The sequence below is a fragment of the Hippoglossus stenolepis genome, chromosome 23, assembly GCF_022539355.2.
Source record: "Hippoglossus stenolepis isolate QCI-W04-F060 chromosome 23, HSTE1.2, whole genome shotgun sequence".
Taxonomy (NCBI): Eukaryota; Metazoa; Chordata; class Actinopteri; order Pleuronectiformes; family Pleuronectidae; genus Hippoglossus; species Hippoglossus stenolepis.
The window spans coordinates 1,697,945-1,724,028 of NC_061505.1; the positions used below are offsets into that span (position 1 = coordinate 1,697,945).

At 44.4% G+C, this 26,084-nt stretch overlaps 1 protein-coding gene across 9 annotated transcripts in view; it reads left to right on the top strand.

Moving 5' to 3' along the window:
* Window positions 1–5,289: 5,289 nt before the first annotated feature.
* Window positions 5,290–26,084, top strand: part of si:ch211-200p22.4 (phosphatidylinositol-binding clathrin assembly protein) — a 64,425-nt gene continuing 43,630 nt past the window's right edge. For all 9 annotated transcript variants that reach the window (XM_035149084.2, XM_047338912.1, XM_047338910.1 and 6 more), the window contains exons 1-2: window positions 5,290–6,471; window positions 24,321–24,463. In XM_035149084.2, the coding sequence (XP_035004975.1) occupies window positions 6,342–6,471; window positions 24,321–24,463 (273 nt within the window). In that variant the 5' untranslated portion in view covers window positions 5,290–6,341. The remainder of the gene's footprint in view (window positions 6,472–24,320; window positions 24,464–26,084) is intronic.

Consider the following 26,084-nt stretch of genomic DNA (forward strand, 5'->3'; position numbering starts at 1 on the left):
GGATCTGCTGGACTGTTTTTATTTTCCGTTATTCACAATAATTCTGAATGTTTTATCTGTATTGTATGAGTCCTTTCACATGATAATCACATTTGAAAGTCATTTCCCAGCATCCTTTGAGGCGCCTCACTCTCTGTGACTGTAGTTTCCATCTCTTCTTCTTCCTCTCTCCTGTTTCTTCTCATAGGTCAGAAATCCAGCGACGACTCCATCCACACCTCCCTCCTGACGTTGATCAGCGTGAGCCCTCAGGCCATCGTTAGCTTCCTGCTGCTGGGTCTGACCGTCGTCCTGTCAGGAACCGTCTACTTATGGATCCTCAGATACGTTTGCCACGGCTGCTGTGACCCGGTGGCGGTCGGCGTCGAATCAGAAGCTCTGGCCGTGGTCGTGTGAAGCAGTCCGGTCACACATGGTGGTTCCTTTCCTTCGCAGGTTGAAATTACACGTTTCACACCTGTGGATAGGTTCATCGAACGATCACGACACCAAAGTTGGTTTGAGTCGTCCTCTGCTTCAAGGCCACAATTTATAAATACGACTTTTTATACTTTGTCTAAATTCTCCTCCGGACCTTTGAATTTGTTTTTCAGTCGTTGAAGGTTAAGTCTTGTTCTGATCCAATTCAAGCTTTGCTGGTGTGAAGAAGAACAGAGACTTCATCTTCTCGTGTCTGAGCCGGAAAACTGACACCAGAATATTCATCACAAACATGAAACAACAAATCTTCAGCCGAGACATTTCTTTAACCTTCATGGAAAACTGAAGTTAACTGTTTCTGGCAGCTGCAGCTTATGTGTCGACTGAAAATTTATTTTTATCAAGTGAATTTTATTACCTTTATTCTAATTCTTTAGCAGGGCAATAACCAATGAGACCACAGGTTGTTTACCCACAGTTAGGGTTTGGCGACCTCTAGTGGTCATAGTAACTATGACAGGAGCTACAAGGGAAGTCAAAAAGTTGTTTTGCTCGTGATTCTGAGAACTGGAACATTTGACACTTTTATCACATTGATTTCAGAAAATCAATCCTCTATTTTTCTACTGTACATGTGAAATAAGAATTGAAGCTACAAGGCGATGTACTGAAAAGCTGTTGTAAATAAATAAATATAAAATAACTCCAGTGTCATCTCTCTATGATTCAGTCTCTGGGGTCCAACTGGGACTTGTTGCCCACTCTGCTCTGTCGTGTTCTCCTGCAACTCATTTCAATTAAATCTTCTCTCCATGTGAAGGGGTTTCTCTGCCGCTCACCACCCTCTCAGTTTTTCCCCGAATGAATAAGAAAACAATGTTTCATAAATCACCCCCCAGTCGGCCTGAATAATTGACCTGGTGTCTCTGCAAAGACGGAGGCTGTCGAGTTTGCATCTTCACGGGTCCATTTATATTTGATCAGTCTGCTAATTCAACAGCTTGGTATCTTTAAAAAGCTCGATGGATGAATAAGTGAACTGAGAGAATCCCGAGCACAGAGGGGCCTCGCATTAACAGCGGCGGCGGTGTTTAATACTTCAGCCTGGAATCAAGCATGTGTACACACATGACATGCGTGCACATGAATGTGTTGATTGAAGACGTGGTGAGGTCGTGCAGCAGGACATTAATGACTGAAGGGTTTTTTGAAGTGCCATATGTTGGCAGCTTTTATTGATTTATGCAGTTCTCAACATTTAGAGCTCAGACTCTGGATCATTAATCATGAGTTGTGTTTGACGTGAGCCTGACCGGCCGAGAACCAGGCGCACAAATACGACCAAAGATACAAGGGGACAATAAGTTACGACTAAAGTTAAACTAACAAGTAAAGTTTCCTCAACTCTGGAGGAAACTTTCTGGTGTTTGTAACTGTACCATAAAGGTCAAGACACCCAAGGTCTGCATCACCTCGCCTGATGCTTCTCCATCGATCGTAACCATGGTGACACACTCTGGATGAACTGAGTGCACCTCTGGGTCCTTTGCCTTTGTCTCTACGAGTGTTTATCTCTGACTCCGTCCTTGTCGATTGCCTGGTAATGGATTTATTCCTATCTCTCCCACCATATTGGCCTTGGGCAAAGTGGCTGCTCACCCCGTGATTGACAGCCCCTGATAGGGGCACCAATCCTGTCCTGAGAGCGCCCTCGTTGCCAAGGGCTACAGGGGCTCCCCGCATCCACGCGAGGAGTTGCCATGGAAATAGGGAGTTCTGCCCTTCCGCCTGCAGATGGCAACACCGCACTCCGAGTCAGGGATGAGATGTGAGCTGGGGCATGTGAGGGCGGCGTGTTGAAAATCAGCACTTGGCACAGACGCCTCATGAAGAGCAGAGTGTAGGTGTGATTCCACGCTTTGCATGTTCACCCCGGCTTCACCTCCTTCTGCTCCGGGGGCCTCTGCGCATCCTTTCAATTACATGCAAGTCAGGTGGAGACTCAGCCTCCCCTGTAGGCATCACTGTGACTGTCTGCCTGCCAGTCTCTGTGCTGCCGTGCATCAATTCTTTATGTGCAGAGCTCAGCTGCACATGTTTCCTTAAAGAAATGTTTGTACTTTTAATTAAATCTCACGAGACTCCGGATGAAAGTGGGATAAAAACAGTAATTGCTGCATGAACCAAAAACAACAAATCATATTTTAGGAAACTGTTGATTTGGTCCAGGGTTGCAGCAGCTGCAGCTTGTGAAAGAGGGTTTGTGTTTTTCTTCTCCTTCGTGCATCTTGTGCTGGGACATAGAGAGCATATCAAATAAAACCAGGCCGTCTTTGGTGGTCTGTGCAGCGCTAACCACTTCCATCGACTGTGGCTGCATGTCTCACTTCCTTTTTTCTGCAGCGTGTACATTTTTTCCACACACACGCACACACTCACACATTTCATTGGGTTTGGCAGAGGCGAGAGAAGAAAGAAACCAGATGAGCTCAGTGAGGCTGACAGTTACGTATAGGTGGATCACAAGAACACACTCACACACACACACACACACAGTTTCAGCTTCCAAGTGCTGACAAAGTCTGTGTGTGTGTGTGTGTGTGTAAACGTGCACTCCTCATCACCCACTCTAGACAGTTCATGGTATCGATCATCCGCATCTTGGAGAGTCTGGTCTCTGGCTGGAAGAGGAGAGGTCATTAGAGGTCAAGAAAAGAGGTGGTCTGGGTTGCAGCAGAGAAACACACACACACACACACAGACACAGACACAGCGTGTATGTCTGCTGCATGAGTGTGTTTGTGTTTGTGTCTGCTGCATGTGTGTGTGAGTCTGTCTGTGTGTGTGTATTCCTTGAATTACGTCTTTTTCTTCATTATTTGTTTCTTCTTTTTCAACTGTCTGGTTATTTGTAGCCTTACCCTTATTCTTGTTGTGTGTGTGTGTGTGTGTGTGTGTGTGTGTGTGAGTGAGAGTGCACATGTCTATCTTTAGCTTTGAGGATGTGTGTGTGTGTGTGTGTGTGTGTGTGTGCAGGACAAGTCACCTCCAGTCATCAGGAACTACATCTGTGACTTACTTTATCTCACAGGTCATGTCCTGGTGCTCCCTCAGTCAAAATCAGCTGAGAAGCAGGTTTATGGCATCATGACACAATGCTGCTCACAATGCATGCAGCTGTGTGAAGCATGTGAGAGCTGCAGCCCTGCATCTCATCACATACATGCAACTGTGTGAAGCATGTGAGAGCTGCAGCCCTGCATCTCATTACATACATGTAGCTGTGTGAAGCATGTGAAACCTGCAGCCCTGCATCTCATTACATACATGTAGCTGTGTGAAGCATGTGAGAGCTGCAGCCCTGCATCTCTACATACATGCAGCTGTGTGAAGCATGTGAGAGCTGCAGCCCTGCATCTCATCACATACATGCAGCTGTGTGAAGCATGTGAAACCTGCAGCCCTGCATCTCATCACATACATGTAGCTGTGTGAAGCATGTGAGAGCTGCAGCCCTGCATCTCATCACATACATGCAGCTGTGTGAAGCATGTGAGACCTGCAGCCCTGCATCTCATCACATACATGTAGCTGTGTGAAGCATGTGAGAGCTGCAGCCCTGCATCTCATCACATACATGTAGCTGTGTGAAGCATGTGAGAGCTGCAGCCCTGCATCTCATCACATACATGCAGCTGTGTGAAGCATGTGAAACCTGCAGCCCTGCATCTCTACATATAACCAGGCATGTGAGACACAGACAGCCGCCACACGTTTGATTCCCTCCAGCGTGCAGCCCACTGCTTCTCGCCAGCACACCGTGTTCCATATAGTCTGGAGTCAAACAAGGACACGGTGTCTGAGGAATAATCTGATACGACCTTAAACCGGGATTTCAAAATAAAAGAGTGCTGTATCGGTGGAGCAGGGCAGCGATCCGAGCGGGTCAGTTGTTGCACTGCGGCAGAAACACACGTATGATGCGCGGTCGTGTGAAATTTGACATGTTTGTTTCATGGAATCCGCGACAATTCAAACCGTGACACCTTAAAGGCTTCACGCGCACACAGCGCCCAGCCCGTGCACTGCAGAGGCGTTCACAGCCTGTGGGAAATATCAACACCACCTTAGAACAGTCCTGAGAAGTGGGATTCAAGAGATGAGCTGTGAAGTTATATTCATATGTTTTATCAATCTTCTGCTGTCATTTGATATTGTTTTACAGTTCGCCTACTTTAGATTGTACACTTTTATGAGCCTTGTCATTAAATTCAGCTTGTACAAGCTCATATAAAACAATATGACATATTACTCTGATAAAGGTTTCGTGTCTTAGGTCTGGGCTGAAATTAATGATTGGTTTGAATATCAGTTATTGTGTAATTGGACCAAATATAACATGAACAATTTCGTCTATGCAATATCATTAAAAAAAAATAAAAACAATCGTGACTACAATTTGTAGGCGTGCACTGTGTTGGATTCAAAGTGTGAAACTAAATCAAACTTAATTTAGACAAGACAAGATAAGATCAGATAAAATAAGATACGATTGATTTAAAGCTAAACTAAACTTGATAAGATAAGATAAGATAAGATTGATTTAAAAGCTAAATTAAAGTTAAACTAGATATATATAATAAGATAATCCTTTATTAATCCCACAATGGAGAAATTAGCCTAAATTAAAAACTTTTACAGAGTTTAATTCGCTTTTTTACTTGAAACAAAGAAATTCAGAACTTTTTCCACGTCTGGAAAAAAAACGGACCCTGAACGCGCGTCATGTGACTGCACTTCGGTGTCCTAGAATCCGAGCTCACCGGAGGCCCCTGAACGCAGCAGGGTTGTGAGATCAGCTGATTTTTCACGCTGCCATTTTGTCCGGTGGAGCCTCGGCAGTGACACCGTCCACTCAGCGGCACCGCACCGGGACCGTCCGCGGAGAGAACACCGAGGAATCCACGAGCAGCGAGCCGCCGAAGTGGAGCCAGCAGCCGGAGGACAGCACCCCAGCGAGCCCGAGGACCGTGAGAGCAACGCCCCGAGCTGAGGAGGGGGCTGTGGGTTGTAACTTACCGCGGTCGCCGGCTCTGCTCCTCCGCCAGACCTCAGCCTCTCGCCCCGCTCCCCGGCTGGTTAGCTCCCCCCCCCTCGGCTAGCTTCTCAGCTAACACCCGCCGCCCCTCCCGTGTCCTCTCCTCCGGGGGGGAACCCGCGCCTTCCCCGGGGCTGTCAGTCCCACCCTCTCGCCGCGTGAGCTCCAGGGGATGTCCTGCTCGGTTCTCGGTGACTTTTCCCACCCGTGGGGCGGTTTAGCTCCCACTTTGCCCCGCCGCCAGTGCTAGCTAGCCGCGGCGCAGGCTAACAAGTTGACGTGGAGGGAGGAACTCGAGCGTCTGGACCCGGGGGACATTGTTGCTGCTGTCGGAGCTTTGATTTCCCACGAATTCGCGTCACTTCTTCGTACTATTGACTTCCCCCCCCTGCAGAGCCCCGTCGTCCAGGTCACAGCCCGCCGGTTAGCGATGTTTATTCGGTTCCAGAAAGTCCTCCGCAGTGTTTACAAAGTCCACAGCGGGACTCGCTCCTGGTTCCCGTGCTGCAGCGTCAGCTAACACACACCCGCTGTCCTCGGTGTCGTGGTGTTTACTTTACATCCTCCGGCAGAATTGATTGTGGACTTTTCCTCCGTCGCCAAACATCCGTGTCCCCTTTCTGTCTCGCTTGCGACATCACTGCTCGGCTGGAAAGAAGAAGAAGAAGAAGAAGAACTCGCCTGCTTCACCTCCGACTTGACAGGGACGTCACGGCGAGTTGTTGATCCGTGGATCGGGTCGTTGTCGTGCGGATTGAAGCGAAGAAGAGGAGAAGAAGAAGAAGAAGAAGAAGAAGAAGAGGAGAGGGAGGAATAATAAGAGATGTCAGGCCAGTCTATCACGGACCGGATCGCTGCAGCGCAGCACAGCATGACCGGGTCGGCCATCAGCAAGGCGGTGTGCAAAGCCACCACGCACGAAGTCAGCGGACCCAAGAAGAAGCACCTCGACTGTGAGTACCCCCTCCACCCCTGTGTGTGTCTGTCTGTGTGTGTCTGTCTGTCTGTGTGTGTCTGTCTGTGTGCAGCTTGTCGCCTCTTTAGGACACTTTCCAGCACAAACAGTGACCTGTCAGGACCTCGTGGAGACCACAGCCTGGTCCTCATGAGGCACAGTTACATGTTTGAGGTTCTGGTTTGTGGTCAGATGTGATCAGGTGAGGTTTAGAGATGAGTTGTTGCTAAGGTTGGGTTTAAGGGTTTTGGCTAAGATGTCCACAATGGTTGGAAGTCAATGCAAAGTCCTGATGAGGGTAGTTAAAGGTTAAGGTTTGGGTAAGGAGGTGGAATGTGGTAATTCATGTAGTGTCTTCACAACTAGAGACAGATAACAGTGTGTGTGTTTATCTGTGTGTGTAGTCGTTTAGAGGGACCTGTCAGGACCTCATTAGGACCAAAGCCTCGTCCTAATGAGGACAAACTTGATCTATCAGCTCCTGGTTAAGTTTAGTGGTAAGATGTGAATTGTGGTTAGGTTAGAGTTAAGGTTTTGGTTGTCGGGTGATTTACACACTTTCACCACCTGGCCGTGGGCCACCTGTTACCCCATCCTGCCTGTTCACTTGTATTAATAAGGAAATGAGACAGTAACTGGCACATTAGTCATATTAGCTCTAGTGAGGCTGGAGGCAATTCTTCTCAACATGTTTTAAATTGTCTTTGATTTTCATCCCCAAATGTCAGATTCGATGATAAGTGACAGAATAAACTCCCTGAAGTTGATTGACCATCAGATTTTACCGTTCAATTAAAGCTTCAACTAGGTGTTTTTTTCATTATTGATTAACCTGTCTATTTTTGATTGATTGATGTACTTTGGTTGGATTTGAAACTATCTGAACAGTTTCAAATTGGGCTGTAATAACTCATCCTGTTTGGTTGGTTGGTTGTTTTACTTGATTTGCTGGTTTTCAGCAGGATTACGCAAAAACTACTGAAAAGCCTGTTCCTGGCTGGAATTTATAATTTATGAATCTTGATTTTTTTTTTTTAATGTCAGGCATATTTAGGGGACTGTTTAATATGATATTCTCAGGTTTTTATCCGTAACAATCTCTTAAAACCGATAAATGCTCGTCACAATGTTCCAGACCCAAGGTGACGTCTTTAAATGGTTCATTTGAAGATAAGCTTAACATCCTCACATTTCAGGAACTGCAAACAAAACATTTGACATTTGACACCTAAAGATAGAACATTTTTAATGATAAGAAAACAAGTAAATCCTCAAGGTTTTGCCTGATAAATTACTTTTTCAAGATTGTTTTGAGGCCGACTTAAGTAACTTATCATTTCTCCACTGTTTCTAGCAGGGCAAACTTTTCTCGCTCATGGAGGCTGTTACCATCAGCCGTTCACTTGGCGATTACTTCATCTTCCATTTAAACCATCTTGTGCTACCGGGGGGGGGGATCTGGCTCTGTTAGAAAACCCCTAAATAGCAGGTTCTTGTCGTACGGACATCAAGGCGCAGACCGAGATGACAAAACAAGTGACAAAAGCGACAGCGAGCAGGTCTTTCATCAGGCCTCAGTCCAGGAAGGACAGTTTGTGCTCACCTCGTTTCCAGCGAGAGACAAAAAGACGGAGGTGTGCACTAACATCTCACAGATGGTGTGTGAGAACAATTGCACAGGCATCATGTTTTCTCACGAGGCAGCTTTGGTGGCCTTTATTTTTTTTTGGGTGGGGACATTTCTCACACGGAACTTGCAGGTGGAGAGCAGAATGTAGTCAGCAAGAAAAGCACATACACCCAATATTCTTCTAGTCTTTTCACAGTTTAATGCCGTAACGAAGAGTTGAAGTGACACTGAAGTTACACTGAGTCATGTCGAAACTGGCAGAAATAACGAGTGAATGAATGAATATATTAATTAAAAGCAGGAACGAGTCACGTCGGGCCATATGCATAATGCTTGTGCTTGTGCGAGGCATGACTGGGACTAAATGTGCTGAGGCTTTGATTCTGGGAACCGGCTTTGTCGGCACGAGAGGCAGATGTTTGATCGATGGTTCGGCTCAGCTGCCTCGCATCCGTCAACTCCTCCTCCTCCTCACTCGCTCACAAGACTCAGCTGCTGACGTTCAACAAAAGTCCTGTATTGTCTCCGCTCCTCTGTGAACTTGGCCGGACCTTTACAGCCAATACGCCACGTTGAGCTTAATCATTGTGGGATATTGATTTCTTTAGTGAGAGCAAGGACCTCAGTGTCGTAGGTGGAGCGGTCAGTGAGTGGTGCACTGCATGAAGGCCTGATTGTCATGCTGTTTGTCCGTTTGATGGTTTTTCCATGAAGGTAAATTCCAGGATTGTCAGGGTTGTTAGGTTGTTGGTCGCAAGCCAGGGAGGCTCAGTCAACTAGCCAACTATCATAAAGTAATGAACAAAGCCAGGTAAGCTAGTTCGACGTTGACGTAGTCGCCCATCTTCTCTTATCAGTCATTACGTTACTACTTGCTCTGAAGACAACGCAGAGCTAAAGCTTACCGTCAGTAACGGTTTCCCTTTTTGTCCTAAAAAGAAATCCCTGCTCTTACTTTATATCATATTTGTTTCTTGTTGACAGTATTTTTAAGTTCAAACCCCAAAGGTACTCAGTTATCAGTTAAGAGAAAAGCGGCAAATCTTCTTGTGTGAGAAGCTGCTATCATTGAAGGTTTAAGTGATTATTAGACCATTATCGAAGCGTTAATTTAATTTAGTACTACGTAAAGTTAATCGACACCTTCCAGCCAATCAGAATTCAGAATTTTCTGCCGTCATGGTAGAAAAATAAATGTTCCTACACCAAATGCTGTAATTCTTACACGGTGTTGAAATCTGCATCCACTGTGCGTTACCTCACAACTGCAGTAGTCTGCAACAGTTTGTCTGAGTGTAAACATGTTGAGCATCAACAAGGATGAGGAGAAGTCAAATTTAACCAGAAGTTGTTACTGCTGACACGTTTTGAGATGAATTTAGAAACCACGGCCAAACTGTGGTCCAATTCCACTGGATGTTGGCACAGTCGCGATTCATCTGGAAGCAAGATGCTACAGGCCTGAACAGAGGCCTGGGAAGGTGCAGTTGGCAGTTCCGCCTGCCATCCAGCCAGCTAGCATGTGATTCAGCTTGGAAGTCTATAATCCAAGGAATTGTTTGCCTGCCATTTATTCAGGAAGAAACCTAGGTACACCTGGAATCTTAACTATGAAGCTAAAAACCTCGACCATTCAATACGTTTATTATTGATGAGGAGAACTGCTTTTGATGCACTTCTGAGGTCTTGGCGTCCTTTCCAACATGTGCCAGTCTCCAGTTAAGCGGGTTAAAATATGTGGTTTCTGTTTTCTTTTTTGTACATATCCATTGACGCACTCACACAAACGAATACAACCACCGTCGTTTTCTTTTCGCCCCTTGGCACAAATTCACTGCAAGCAGCTGTGGCTGTCTGACAGCAGCCTGTGAATGATCTCACTGGCGTATTTGCATCGAGACCCAATAACCGACTAACCCTGGCGGAAGTCTTTCAGCGTTGCCAGCATCGAACGTGCACGGGTTCAGGGGGCGGCTGTGAGCTCAAGCAGCCGTGACATTCATGCACCACTGGTGAAAATAAGTGCCATTTCAAAACCATTTAGTGTCATGATTTGGGCTCTCTGCAAACATGACGAGGCCTCGCCATCAGTGGTGAATAGCTCTTCTATTTATGGAGATTATCGTCATAAAAATCAATGGGGGGGGGGTCAAACGCTGCTCGGACGTCTGTGTCTGCTCGCCCACCTGCTCACAGTTTGTCAAAGTAAGAGATATTGTGTGTTTAATCCATCCTTTAGCTAAGTGATGTGTTTACCACAGAATTACATTCCATCTGTGGCAGTAGTCGCCTTGGGGGTTGGGGGGGATTGATTAGATGACCCGGTCCCGCTACACGGGATAAGGATGTGGTTTGGTGTTTCTCAGCTGCAGTACGGTGACGCATTTTTGGCGCAGATTAAGTTTTTATCCTTGCGCTCCACTGAGTGCTGTTGTTCACGAGAGCCGGACACATTCTTTGGGTTCATTATGAAAACTGAAGCAGTACAAGTTAGACAATGGCGAACCACCTCACTGTGGGTAATCGGTGGGAAGTTGTGACATTTACACTCGAGTCCAGTTTGCCCCTCGACCCGTTGTCATGGCGATAAACCAGCCAACTGTTTTGTGTTAAATGGGCTTGAGTCTACGAGTTGGATGGTGGAATCAACTGCAGGGGCTGTAATGGTGGAGCTTTCACAGCCTTTGTTCATGCGCTTGAACTGTGTTTCTTAGAGGTAGTGAATGAAACACTGATGACTGTTTATAACAATCCACCTAATGGAACATGGAATGATTACGAGTTTCCATTTAGCTGCTCTACTGAATGACTGGTTCCTCCAGCACTTAACCTTTTGTGAGGAATTCGCACCTTGACATCTCCTGGGCGCCGCCTGGTTGTCACGTGAGAGCCATCGGAGTCACATTAACGGAGGTGTGACTGAACCGATGCAAGCGGCGGATGAGTGAGTTCGATCCCTGTCGCTCCTCAGGCTTGATGCACTCTCAATGGCCTCTCTTCACGACTCCTACAAACCATGTGTCCCCTTCGTCCGAAATGTGTTCTTCATCGTCTTCAAAGCAGCGAATTAGAGGAAGGGGGGAAGACGAGAGTTGAGGGGAAATCAAGCACGACAGAGTGATTCAGGAAGAAACCCACAAGAAGGCCTTTCACTCTGAAGTATGATTCAAACAGGGATCTGAGTGTAACAGTCATGGGTTCTTTTGTGTTTCCCCCCCATTCTTTATATCTATTTTAGTTGTCTCAGTGTGTTACTACACACAGAAACACACGGCTTTTCTAGATAATGTAACCACCCTACAGATTTATGTTAATTTAGATTCAGTTTCTGTGAAATCATGTTAATGTGTCAGTGGATGGGTTTTAATGCTCTAATACCCATGAGCCTTTGGTGGAATTGCTGCTGAGAAGAAGCCAGTGAAAGAAGAAATTGAATTCAAAATGGTTTGGTGCTATATTCTATAAAAAATGACACAAAATTCAAAATATAATTGAAATTTAATTGATTTTAAGCTGCATGGTTTTTAGTTGTCTGAACACCAAAAGTTTTAGTTCTCATCCGCCGTGTAATGGTTCATATAGCAGAATTGAAAGTTTGGGGATTGTTATGTTATTAAATGATATTTTAAAAAACTTCCTCAATGGGATTTCAGAGCAGGATGATGACTCATGTGTCGACAGTGTGATGCCAAATTTAGAAATGATTCTTCAAATGAAGTGAAAACCTCCTTTTCCAACTCCTGTTTCGACATTGCAGTTGACGGGAGGATTGCATCTCACAATCTTTTGTAACTTTCTCAAACTTGCGATCCAACAATAACCCTCACACATGAGCACAACACCATAACGGTCTTTGAAAGCACTGGGGAACAACGTGCATTGTTATCCACATTTGAACAATTGTTCTGTCTTACCCTGACTTGTAATAAGCCTTTAGCCCATCTTTGAGCGTGGCCATTTGGAAAAATACAACACTTTCAGACATAGTTGGGAAACTTGTGGTATTGTTAGTTTCAAGTGCATCCTGACCTTATTTCACCAGGCCTGTACTCTGTACAGTAACCTCCTCTGTGCTTTTGAACAACACTGGAAAGGTAAAAATAGATATTCCCTGTTGGGTTCACTAAAGAATCCCAATCATACATTCTTGTTGTGTCTCTAATGGCAGCAGTGCTCGTTGAGTGGCCTCTGTGCTGGTGAGTAAATGCATTGAAGCATTTTGTTGCCAGGAAACATGTGACATGCTTTTGACCTTTTTTATGTTTGCTCTGCTGGCGGTAACCAGATGCATTGTCCGTGTGCATTGCATGAGGACTCTTAAAAGTGCAGGTAGCGCAGATTAAACACAGCTAAGATCTATTTTAAGATAAAGACGTGGACAAGGACATTTATGCACATGTTTGTGGACTTTGTGGACATTGGTTTGATTGATGCTGACGACCAAATTGGTCCTTTTCTTTCTTTTTTACAGTAAGCAGCCAAAGTTGTTGTATTTTCATACAACATGCATATTGTTTTTACCGGCTCCCTAAGCTGCTTGTGGCTCACGTCCTCTGACATAATATTGTGTTGCACCAGTTTTAGCTAAACCCTTAAAACTAGGTTATACAAAACAAATTAATGTGGTGCCCTGTGTGGGCTACGGGGGGGTGTATACTGTAGGTTGTTGAGTAGAGGTTTACGTGTCTTGTGTTTCAGTCTCCATGGAGTTCAGATCCGTGCCACATGTGTACATACATTTTTATTTGTGTGTTACATGTGGGTGTGTTTGCTGGAATGCACTTAAGTGGTATGTGTGTATGGGGGTGTGTAGATCTGGTATTTCTGGGATTGCTACATAAACATTTCCCTTTTACCATAATGAATAGGATTTTAACAGAAGTGGATTCATGCACAAGTCACATTGAAGTTGTAAGAATCACCCATGAGATAACCCATTTTAAAATAACTGCTGGTGCATTGGTAGTTTCTTTTCCACTTCTTTCTTTTTTCTTTCACTTTCAAGCCGGTCACCATCTGTGATTTGAACGTTCAGTTCAGACCGAACTATTTGGACAGTTGCACATTTGTTTCTCCCTCACGCTCCGTTTTGTGCACATTCCGTATCAAAATATTTAAAATTCAAAGACTTGTATGCGAGTAGGTTTACAGCAATTTAGAAAGAACTGTGTGGGAAACAGTTCTGAAACACACTGTGCATACATTTCATGGATTCAAAAGTAGAGCCTATAATGGATTGATGCTGATACAGATACTGACATGTCTGTGAAATGCTCACAAACTGTCAGCCAACTAATATACTGATTGGGCTCTGTTCAAGTGTAATTGGACATTTGGCTATAACATGGTTGCTTTATGGTTTCCTGGGCTTCACAAAGAGCTCAGTTGTGGCGCAGACTTAGATTTGAGAGTTTAGTTTGTCAATAAGAGAGCGAAGAGGTGTCAATGCAAAATGAAAACTCTCCAGGATGTCGCTCTGTCTTTCAAATGTCAGTCAAACCAGCCAAGACACAATGAGATGCAGCGTGAATTCTGCCGCAACAGACACAAAACACCATTAACCTCTTTTACAACCTCTGCAAGAATCTTGTCAAACCGTATGGACGGAGTCGCCAGACGAGAACCACTAAAGTGCAGTCGAAAAAAACAAACCCCAGACTCAGACGTTACACAAAAGGCTTTCGCCCCGCGGCACAACATATGGCAAAGCATCCTGAAGATGGAAGCAAACAACAGCTGCTTTTACAACTTACATCTGCAAAGACATGGTCCCAATTTACACGCTCGAGCAAAGGTAGGAGTAACGAGTGATGGAATGTTTCATTATCAGGATACGGAATGACCTCCATCACGATATGTGGTTTTGGTCAAATGGCACAGCTTCAGTTTTATCCTCTTTTTAACTAACTTTAAAGATAACTACTAAAGATTCAGTTTCCTTATACTTTATTTGTCTTTAATTTTATTTTCAACTTTGAATTTGCCTTTGAATCTTTTATTCTTCCCCGTAGTTTGAGTTCTGTCACGTTGTGCCTTTCTATCCTCTACTCGTCTGTCCTCTCATTGGACAGCGTGCACTCACTGAGTGATTAATCGCCATCGACTGAATACCACAAGCACAAGCAGTCGGGGAAATGAAAAGGTTCAATGTGTTTTAAGGGTATTTAAGGATACAAATACTCCCGGGCTTATTTCCTGATATTTGTGTTGCATTGATTCCAGCCCTGATAGAGCGGCTGCAGGGTGGAGCTGGTTAGCAACTGTGACTTTAGTGATTGTAGGTGTGTGTGTACTGCTATCTAAACAGAGCGGGGCAGCCCCTCCCTGGCTGCAGAGCGGAGATAGACCCAGCTCAGACTCCCAGGCAGGAGAAAGCCTCACTGCTGACTGTCTGGATATGTATGTTTCAAGTGAAGCCCGGGGGGGGAGAGGGAGGAAGAAATGCATTGTTGTGTTAGCCTCTCCAGAGAGAGCTTCAGTCCCTGTAAGTTACAAACGTGCTAGATAGTGAAAAAGAACGACACTCAGTCGAGCTCATACCTGCAGCAACGCTCAACAGATTCTTTTAATTTCTGCCCCAAATCCGTCAAGTTCGTTCGGACTTAAAACTATTGAAGACGCATATAAACTGTGGATTTTCTACTGAATCCACACGATCTCAAATCCACTAGATGTGGATTTTTATTTGAATCCCCAAGAAACGGCACAGCATAGCTCGTAGATATCGGGCCCCTGAAAAACAAACAAACCGCCCTGTCTCGCAATGTTAGAGAAAACAATAAAAAATGACTGTATCCACCGGGATCCACGCCAGTGATTTTTTATTCTTGCTGACGATCAAACCAACCAACCAACCAACAAAGAAAGAGAATAATGTCAGGGCACATTCACAGTTGATAGAGTGCATTGTAAAACTATTCAGGGGTCAAGAGCTCCTGCAATAAGTCGAGTAGAAGCAGCAGCTTTTGTTTCCCCATGTTGATGCAGGTAAAAGGCTGTTGAATGGTTCTAAGTTAATACTGAAAGTGAAAGAAAATTCCCTGCACCCTTTCCTTTGTCTGGATCCATGACAAAATTCGCTGGACTCTTTCCTGACACGTGTCACATCCTTCCACCAAGTTGTGTCGTAATCTGTTCGGTTAGTTTTTGCGTAATCCTGCTAAATACCAAACAAACATACAAACCTACAGGGGCGAAAACATAACCTCCTTGGTGCAAGTAATAAGAAATGTCCACTGCAAACCCCAAGTAATAATCGAGCGCAGAAATAACCACTGCACATTTCAATCTGCAGTAATACTCAGCTTTTTATTAAGGGTGTAATACATAATTCAGCATCTATAAAATATTTCTCACATTACTTAAAGACTCGGTTGGCTTTCAACATTTGCTGGCGCGCTTACATTACATTAGTCATGTTAGTTCTAGAAAGTCCCAACCTAATTATTTTCCTTTTGCATAAGTCCACTCGTGCATTTAACCCCCCATCTTGTGCTCGTTAATTATTATAAAAATAATCGAGTTATCCTTCAGTCGTGCACCTCGTCACTTAACGTACAGAAAGGATGAGACGACTTTGCACTTTTACAGAGGTTATTAGTTCATATAGAGAACATCTGTATTATAAATGTTCCTTAGAAGTCGTCATTGACGAGCCGACGACAATTCAACATTCTGCTCCTGTGCTTCTGTAACGTGTCATCAGGAAACTGGATATTACAGCTGCGCTAATCAATATTTTAATATTAGAAATGGACCAAATGACTGTGTGTAATGTAAAAAGTGTCATTAGTTGTGATGAACCCACAGAGAAAAAAGCTATACAACACACTAAAGGGAGGAAACACTGAAAAAGATCACACGTCTCCTTTTAAAGCATACATCCAGTTTCTCTCTGTGCATTGACAATAATGATAAAACAAGCCTCCAGCTAGCTTTTTGCTAATTTATGCCGTAAATTCCTGCAAGTGGGCTAAAACGAGAGTGTGCTTGTAGGACTTTTATTTATTATTCATCATGTGCTGTCACAGATCTGGAAGTGCAATCATCTGCACACTAAGAATTTAGACTGTTTGAATTATTCCACTTTCATTTATCCGGGGGAAACTTCGCTGATTTGGTCGGGGGGTTACGTTTCCTCCTCAAGGGAAACCTCGCGGTGACTTTTCCTGCACAACTATAGCAAACTATCCAACTATAAGAGGGAAGACTACGTACTCACACAGTGTGTGTATTAGGTCATGAGAGTACGTGGTTTTAAACAGGTTTTGTGTGTGTGTGTGTGTGTGTGTGTGTGTTTGGGAACATTCAGTGCTTCTGTTTCTGATGTCGGCTTATTTTTAGCCGTGTTGTCTCAAGAGGTTTTGGTTGATTCAACTGCTTGTTTTCTCTACCTGTGTGTGTCTGTGTGTGTGTCTGTGTGTGTGTCTGTGTGTCTGCCACTCTCTCCGTCGGTGTCACTCTTTTCCTCTGACAGAGATCGGTAGACGTTCCCTCCAGACGTTGGCGCAGTGACACACTCGCCGAGACGTGCATGCAAGGGACTCGAATCCTATTCACTTGACAAGATTTCCCGAATCCCCCCGTGAAAACAGTGCCGTTTGTCTCCGTCTCCATTTCCCACTGTCTCTCCGTCTTTCCCTCTGTGTGACTAAAAGAGACGGGGCCACAAAAGAGAGGCGACACCACTCTTACTTAAAAACCTCGAGGGAAGAATTAAAGCTCAAGAACCAGAGCTGGTCTATTAATAGATCATCTTTTAGTGACGCTGTCTTTTTTTACCTCTTCTCCCGCTTCCCTCCCTCTCCTCTTTAATTTTCAGTTTCTCCCCCGCTCTTTCTTCCAGGCTCATCATCTCATTCCTCCCACCATCCCTCCTCCCTGTCTGCCACCTCACTCACTGCACTGATCTAACTTGTGCACGGACTCCGATGCCAGAACTCAGATTTGGCAGATACCCAGCACTGATCTGCTACTAGTGAACTCATTTTCAGTTTCCCTGTAAAGTCTACCTTACTGCTCTGGATCTTTCTTTTATTAATTTCAAACGTTAACTACAGATCCCGTCTGAGTTCTAGGTATAGACTGTTCAGATGTTAATCACAGTGTACTTAAGCACAACTAACGACTTTTTAACTGTTTTAATCAATTATTCATTTGGTTTCATCATGGTCTCAGTTTGATTGGTTTTCAGCAGATTTGAGCAAATATACAAACATGCAGATTATTTGTTGTATAAATCGACTCATCTCTAGTTATCTCGCGCCCCGATGCCCACCAAGCTTTATGGTCTGTTTGACTCTGAATGGGACCATGATTTACTAAATGAACATCATTCTGTGTTGAAACGTCTGATCCCTCTCTCGTCCTACAAAGTGGATCACACTATAGGCAGGTAACAGCATATTAATATATATATATATAATGTAAAAATCCCTTCTATACAACTGAACAGTTCTCCTCACTGAAAGGGGAAAAACCTGTTCCTCCACTTCGACATATTCTTTTAGTTTCTGTTATCAGACAACTGACGCGTCGGCTACAAGAATCAAACCCTGATTTCGTCGAGGCTGGTGAATGCAGCCTGGTTACCAAGTTCCTCTGCTGCCGCACTTAGCGCTCTCTGTCAAATCACTTCATATGTTCTGGAAGTCATCTCGCATCTCAGACACGGCAAAAGGCTTGTGGATATAAGTGGATACAAATAAAAACCCAATTGCCATTTTGAAAACATTGTCGACTCCATTAAAGTGGAGGATTGGAACAATACAACAGGAAAGCATCACATTTTCTTCCCTATGGTGATGATTTGTCACCTCCTTTGTTCCCTGATTGTATATTTTGTCTTTTAACATTGTAGAAAACACATTATAATCATTTTCAATTTACTTTTGTCCTATTTTGTGATAAGGAAAACGGCTCGAGACTCAAATGGTGATCTGTGTGTAGGTTATAAATGCTACGTTGCTGCGCTACAGTCAAATGACCATTTTATTTTTGGGCAGTCATCTGACTATCTAAACATACATGCAAATCAATGACATCACCTCTATTATGGGATTGGCTATATTGGCAGTAAAGTGAGCCGTCATGGAAAGAACTGAGTGCGACACAATGTCTGTGAAGGTGCTCTTCATCATGTATAAAAAGCCTTGTGCCCCCACGTGTCCGCACTACAAAACAAGACTGGCACCTTCACAGTCCTCTGCTCCCGTCGCACATTCTCAGGACGGTTCTGCTGGAGTTTTTCTTTTTAACGCCGTCTTGTTGAGATTGTAAAGCTAACAACGAAAGAGAAAATTTACCAGGCTTACAATTCTCGTTGCGATTGTTCACACCCCTCAGCGCCTCCCCCGTCAGGAGGATTTCAGACGGGGGGGGGAGAAAGGAAGAGGGAGGGGTGAACCGGGAATCCTCTTTTCAGGGCGAACCAATTCTGCAGTCCCCCAACAGAATGACAGACAGAGCAGAGAACGAGATTAGTAATACATGCCAGACAAGGTGCTGATACTGCAGAGCGTTAATCTTTAACAGATTGGGGCCACACCCCCCCGGTGCCTTCTGTGTCTGGCTTTTCATCTGTGTGGTGTCTGTTATTGTGTGCATCCCCTTAATGCTCGGCACCTGTGCAGATTGTGAATGAAGGTCAGTTAACTCTGTGGCTGGCGTCTCTTGTTCAGTTAGCAGTGGCATCAAACCTTGATTAGACCTGGAACTTCAGGTTGGCCGAGTTCTTAGACACATCGTCGTTCAACCGGATGACCAACATTGTTCAGTGATGTGGCGAGACGCAGACACATTTTCAGTGTGAATAGTGAATCATTGTGTATTTGGGTATCAGTTGGTCAGTCACCATTTCGGATTAGTAAGAGTTTGGGAATGTTTGAGGGGTTTTCAAGGTCTGGGAAGTGCTGTTATTGGACAAATATTTATGAAAGTAATGGTTGCAATACATGTACACATTCCACTAGTACAAAAGACTATTGTTACTCATGTGAGCAGTTATTTTCCCTATTCACTAATCTACAAATAGTTTTTCTCGATGACTAAGCAAAACTGCTCAGTGTAATTGTTTTAGAGTCCAAGGTTATTGCTTGTTTAATTTGAGCTGCAGTTCAAAACCCTGCTTGGAAAGAAATATATAAACTCATTTGTGGCGAAGGAAATCAAGTCCTCATGTTTTGAAGCTGAAGTCGGTCGACGACGAGGTTAATGAAGTGATTTTGGCTTTAAAGACATTTTTCCAGGGATTAAATCGTCTGCTCTCGCTAACTAGTCTTTCACAGGCAGCATCATTTAGTCCAAAATCTTCAAACCCAACAAAGTTTGAGAGGAATCGACCTAAATCGTAAATCATTCTCTGAAACTGCCATTTTCTCGGATATATCACCAAGTCATACAAATATTCATTATGATTGTGTATATGTGAGAAAGTAGCTGAGAAACTAAATGAAGAAAATCAGTGTTGTAGCTTCTTTGGCGTCCTTATCGGTGAGTGGTATCAAAGCATCCTTTTGCAGGAAGGTCACAAGTTCAGAGATTACATCATGCGTCCCTTCAGAGTGTTTGGATTTTTGAGATTTCTTCACAGGCTGAGGAATTTCAACTATGATAAACTGACCTGCCCCTTCATGGTCCCTGGAGAGAAGAGCCTGGACTGTCGGGCGCCGATGTCCCTTTGTGTCTGACCGACGGTTTAAAAGACGCTAAGCGAGGATTGAGGAGCTGATCGCGAGTCTGTTATTTAGCGTTAATCCACCCCCCCGTCCCACCAGAAGGCTTGTTGAATTATCTAGATCCCACTTTACAAATCCTGGTGTCGGCTCTTGATGTGAAATCCTCTCAACTGAGTCAATCTCGGCTGATGCCAACTTTAAAAGCCATAACAACACCAGTCTTTATGGTGTGACTTAAACAATCGGTTGTCATATTAATGGTAAAAATCCTTGGTGCATTTAATAAACAATGACTTCATGGTTTAATGTGGTTCAAAGGGATTTTTCATCCGTTTTGGCAGCATTGTGTCGTGGTGCTGGAGTTCATCCTGTGTGGTTGAATGAAGGAGATGGAGAGAAGGAAGAGGTTCATACTGACGACCAAGTTGTGAACCTGTTGTGATGCAGAATATAAACCTGCACCAGGGAGAGGGAAATGGAGTCAGGGACAGGAAGCAAGTTTGTCTGCAGATCACAGGAGATGAAGAAGGAGATTAAAGTGGATCGAGAATCAGTGTGTGTGTGTTTGTGTGTCTGTCTGGGAGCAGGTGAATATGTGGGGGCAAATAGGTGGGTGAAGAAACAAGAGGAGAGCGCAGATAGACGGTAACCAGCTGGGCCAGATGTCATCTCTTTCTCCACCTCCCTCCTTTCCTTCCTCAGCGTGATCTTACCTCCTGCTTTCTCCCTCTCACACACAGACACACACTCACACACACACATGCACACACACACAGAGGCAGTAACTCACGCTCAGGTTTGCAGGTGCTTACTTTCTGGCACAGCTGACAAAACCAACTCACAGAAACGGCCATTGTGTTAAAGAAAATTGATAAATTGCCGTCTGGGTCTCCTGAATTGTGTCCCTGCATGCTCGCCCAGCATCACACTCCCTCCTCGCCTACTGGGTCTGGTTTCTCCGGCGCTCACACTGGTCTCTCGGTACCAGGAAGTCCCTGGTCTATTGTCGTCCAATCAAAGGCCGCAGAGGTCAACACACGAGCAGTAACAATGGTCCTCAGATTAGACGGGAACAGAGACGGCCACTGTTGGGAATGAGATCACATTCACACATGTGTGTGTTTCTGTTAGTCACACTGATGATTTCTTGTGCAAGGCAGCAACAACCTACTGGAGTTTGATGAGGAGATGTAATAGAGAGGAGAAGCCCTGTGTTATATTTCATTCTGACCAAACAATCAGACCCATTTGATATGTCTTTGTTTGGGTCCAGTGGCAGCGGGAGAAGTATCTCAGATCTATGGATTCTGCTCCCTGGATTGTTCGATATTTGGCTGGAGTTTTCTTTAAAAAAAACAACAACTCATCAGCTCATTCTGAAATGCCAAATGCTCAAGGGTTCCCACGAGTAGTTTAATTCAATTTTCTCAATTATTTGGCCCATTTTGTGAACAAAGAGTCTGAAGTGGCCTTTTCAAAATGCCAGGTTTGCTTTTGCTTTGAGTTCAGGGGTGAAAACATAACCTCATTGGCTGAGGTTCCTGTCACTTTCCTACACGTTGATGTTAAATCCGTTTACAGCGCCTGTGTCGTACATTTGCCTTCTCACCTACAGCCCCTCTGGTAAATATCAGGAAATCCTGCCTTTAAAAATAACTATTACCTTCCACAGTCGAGGTAAATAAGATAATAAAGTATCTCTCTAATGCACAATGAGGTGTTGGTCAGAACCGTTAGACTGGAACATATGTATTTTTCCATCTGTGGCCAAAGTAATTGCTCAGGGTGTGTAGAAGAAGAACTAACCCATCCTCAGACCTGTTTCTGCTGAAGGCGACTCCAGGAAGGGGGGGGGGTGTGTGTGTCCCTGTGTCCCTGCAAATTGTCTGGATGAAGAGACACTCATGTCTCTCATATCTCATTATCTCTTTTGGTTTTTCTATCTCTTACTCCTCTCCCCTCTATTCTTAACCACTCGTCTTTTTTCTATCTGCTTTTCCTTGCTTCCCGCTCTCATTTATCATCATTCTCTCTCTTTTACTCCCATTTCTCTCTATCTTTTCCCTCACCCTCCTTTTTGTACTGTGCCATATGTTTCACTCAATTGCGTCGCCTTCCCCTTCTCTCCCCCTGGTCTGCGATCGGTGGCATCTAATGCTTTACACTCTGCCTGATTCAGTCAGCACATGTACCCCTTTACATTATCGCTCCCACACATACATGCACACTCATGCCAGCGCCTCCCTGCAGACCTGATCAGGCCGTCTCTCAGCTCTCTGTACACACCCCTCCAGACCTAATGAAAAAACATGAGGCCGGTTAAAACGAAGGCAGACAGAAATGAAAGAGACGGAGGGGTAAGATTGAAAATAGAACGCCAGCGAGGCAACTGATTCATTAACAGAAGCCATCAGTCGCTCCTTAATGCTCGTTTCCAGTTCAGCGACATTAATTGTTTCTAATCAGTGTTAATAATATCATGCAACGATGCAGTGGGAGGGAGAAGAGTTGCAGAGAGAGAGAGGCGAGGTTAGCAGTCGGAGCAGGCACTCGTCCAACGTGCTGATGCCTTCATACGGCTCCAGCATTTCCCAACAGACATGAGAGTGTGTGATTTACGCTGCTGCCGCTCGCCGTGTCGCAAAACTGCAATTCAGAGGGTTAGCCCGCTAAACGTTGTTCTGGTGGACGGTCATTCACACGGCTGAATGGATGTATTGTGCTGTAATGCACTGTACATTACTCCACAGTCATTTGTGTTGATGAAATGGCCTAAAGCCTCGTCTCTGTGTGTGTGTGTGTGTGTGTGTGTGTGTGTGTGTGTGTGTGTGTGTGTGTGTGTGTGTGTGTGTGTGTGTGTGTGTGTGTGTGTGTGTGTGTGTGTGTGTGTGTGTGTGTGTGTGTGTGTGTGTGTGTGTGTGTGTGTGTGTGCACATTTTCTGTTTCCTCTTTTTGGGTACGTGGTTAAGGGATGATGCATTTAAACACTGGCTGGTGTTGCGTAGGCACAAATTTGTATTTGACCCCTGTGGTTGAGGTAAGTGGACAGGGCGGGCGTTAGGATGTGGAATTAAAAAAAGAGAAACACAAAACAACTTAATGGGTTCATATGCAATCTTGAATGGGTTTGGGTTAAGGTCAGGTGAAGTTCAGACTGTCCACATGCAATGGAAGTTGATGAAAAGAGAATAATGTTGTAGGGGAAGTCTGCTGTTTGTGTGTGTGTGTGTGTGTGTGTGTGTGTGTGTGTGTGTGTGTCCGCAAGTGCTTGGTGGGGATAATGCGTTAAGTGAGTGAAGGAAGGAGCGATGGCGGCGCTTTATTGAATGAGCGTGTGCACCAGCACGCGCTCGTGCAGGCGTGCGCACCTGATTGTGATGATGAAGTCTCCCAACGGGACTCTCCCCGCTACAGTCCTCCAGAAGTCTAATGAGAAGCTGTTTCCGTAGTTACCAGGTGTGAGAGCCGGCAACTCGTAACGTCCTGTGGCGAAGAACAAAGAACGGGGAGATGAGCTGGATGGAGAGAGAGGGAGAGAGAGGGAGCAGGGGTGGAAGTAAAAGACGAAGGTTTGAAAGAGATGGAGGGCTCTAGAGAAATACAACAAAATAAGAGAAAAAGCCTGATATCTGGTGTGAATGATCAATTTAGCTGTGTGTGTATTGATTGTGCTCGAGAGGATCACTGTGTGTGTGTTGCATGTTGTGAGTGAAGACGCTGAATCTTCACAATGAGCTGCAGGAGCCGAACAAGAATCCATTCAAATCTATCTCAACCAAAGTGGAGGGAACAGCGAGGCGGGGAAAGGTGTCGGTATCTGGTCCGATCGCATCAGGCAGCGCCAGCATTAAGTCCACTTGCAGTGAATTAAAGAGGGTTTCTGGGTAATGCTTTTACATTGATTGCTCAATAAGATCTAGTGTTTTATTCTCTTGTCTCTGAAATAGATTTTTTTTTGGGGGTGAATGCAAGACATCAGCATTTTCTAGGGTTTTTACTCATTATTCTATTTCCAAGTGTCTTTGCTGTGAAGATGTGTTTAGACTGTATGTACATGTAGTCCTGTCTTTGTTGTGTCATAGTATTTAATAAACCTGTTAAAGTACCTAGCTGTTGTATTGCATTAGATATACAGGTGTGCCTAATAAAGTGTATTTTATTTATTCGCTAAATACAATTCACTATTCACCAGATTCAGTGTTGTTTTCTGAGAATAACTAAACATGATTCATGTTTATGCTCAATGAATTCTCTGGGTTTAGGCTATTTGGAAGTTTTACCTCCGACTTTGGCCTTTTTAACTTTGCAGAACATCCACGTATCAAACACACTAGAGGAAAGAAACACTGAAACACCATCACGTCTCCTTTCAAACATTCAGCCGAGGTGTGTGTGTGTGTGTGTGTGTGTGTGTGTGTGTGTGTGTGTGTTGGTAATCCGGTGTGTCTGCATTCTTCTGTGTGAAAAGCTATTAACTGTTGTTGTCGATCAGGCTTGTCAAACTTTGTAAAAAGTTTTCCTCATCGCTTCTTTGTTTTTCAGATCTGATCCACTGCACCAATGAGATGAACGTGAACATTCCCCAGCTGGCGGACACGCTCTTTGAGCGCACAGCCAACTCCAGCTGGGTGGTAGTCTTCAAAGCCCTTATCACCACCCACCACCTCATGATGTACGGCAACGAGGTAGGAGGCTGCCACACACAAACACACACAGACAGACACACACTCAGACACAAACCCTCCAGGGCAGTGAATGAAGACTGCATCATTAAGTTACTTTATTACTCGGTCTCCCAAATACAGACATGAATACTATGATACTTACACATTTGGATTTTTAAATCATCAGCAGAAGGGTTCACGGTAAAGTGTTCGTGTGCAGCGTCGCACGACGTACACACTGGACACGTGGAGAGAATAATCGAAGGAGCTTTGCATCGCAGAAAAAATTTAATTAGCTCAGAACGAGCTGGAAGCAAGTAAGACGGGGGACAAGGACGGAAGCAAATGAATGATCAAACAAATGAACTTCATAAAAACATGGTTAAAATCCAGAAGAATAACACGGCCCCTCCGTGGATTTGCAGCCGTTCAAAGACAATAATTGGAAATTGAAATTCAAACTCTCCCTGCTGTGTTTGGGAGAACTTTTTGGATTTTATTAATTGTGAGCTTTGCCACACGTCCGGCTGTTTTTCATGAAGAGGTCTGATAGAACCTCTTGTCTGCAAAACGTCTCAATTCATATGCAACAGTTCAGTGGACGCTTTGAAAAATGAGAGAACAGATCAATTCAGAGAGTGATAAGGTAATTTACAGGAATAGTTTGACATATTGGAAATCATGCTTATTTGCTTCTTGCAGAGAGTTGAGTAAGAAGATTCATTCCACTTTCACATCTGTACAAAGATATCAAGCTCAATCCAGTAGCTGGTGTTTTACTTCTCGTTTCAGTCTTCGTACCAAGTTTCTGAAACCCGAACAAGATCTCTTCTCATGTAACTCCTGCTAAGAAGAAGTGATTCAGTGTATTTCCCAAAATGTTAATATACTCTCTTTGCAAAAAGCCACTGAAACTATCTCCACTGTAAATGATGTACTAATACTAAAATACTAAACGACTGTATCTTCTTGTACGTACACACTATAATCAAACACACCCAAAAGCCGACACACCCTGAGCCACATTCCTTTTCATTTCCTTTTGAAATGGGGAAGCACTACTTCCCTTGAAGTGTGGATCACTTGTGTCTATATTACACAACACTTCCTGCTTGGGTCAGAGTTTATTGCATTAGTCTAAACTTCCTCCGACGAGAGGAAGCGGGTGAGATTATCTTGTTTTTATGTACGACCTGACGGATTTACCAACTGCTCAAATACCTCCGCTGACGCCCTCAGCTCACCATGTTAAAGGAAGTGGAAGAAAAGTCCTTGAATCCCCCGTTTATCCTTATTCCTTTGCCACAGCTTCACCTCCTAGTTCGAGTAGTTTTAGCATAATCATGTTAATAATCCTGGGGTTTATATTTTATACCACTGCTAATAATTCAAGTGCAATGGACATTTAACACTCAGTGTTTTAATTTTGATTTTAAAACTACAAAGAATACGTAGAGTGTGTAAAAAGACCTGGTACAAAACGCTGCGTTTCCGAGGCTCCCGGATGTAGTAGAACAACTGTGTGCGCTCATCGGCCTGCATTCATCAGGCCTGTCGGAACAGTGGTGCTGACTGGGGCTCGGTGGCCAGGTGTCCCCGCTCCCCCACGGCCGCCCCATCCATTATAGTCAGAGCGGAGAGA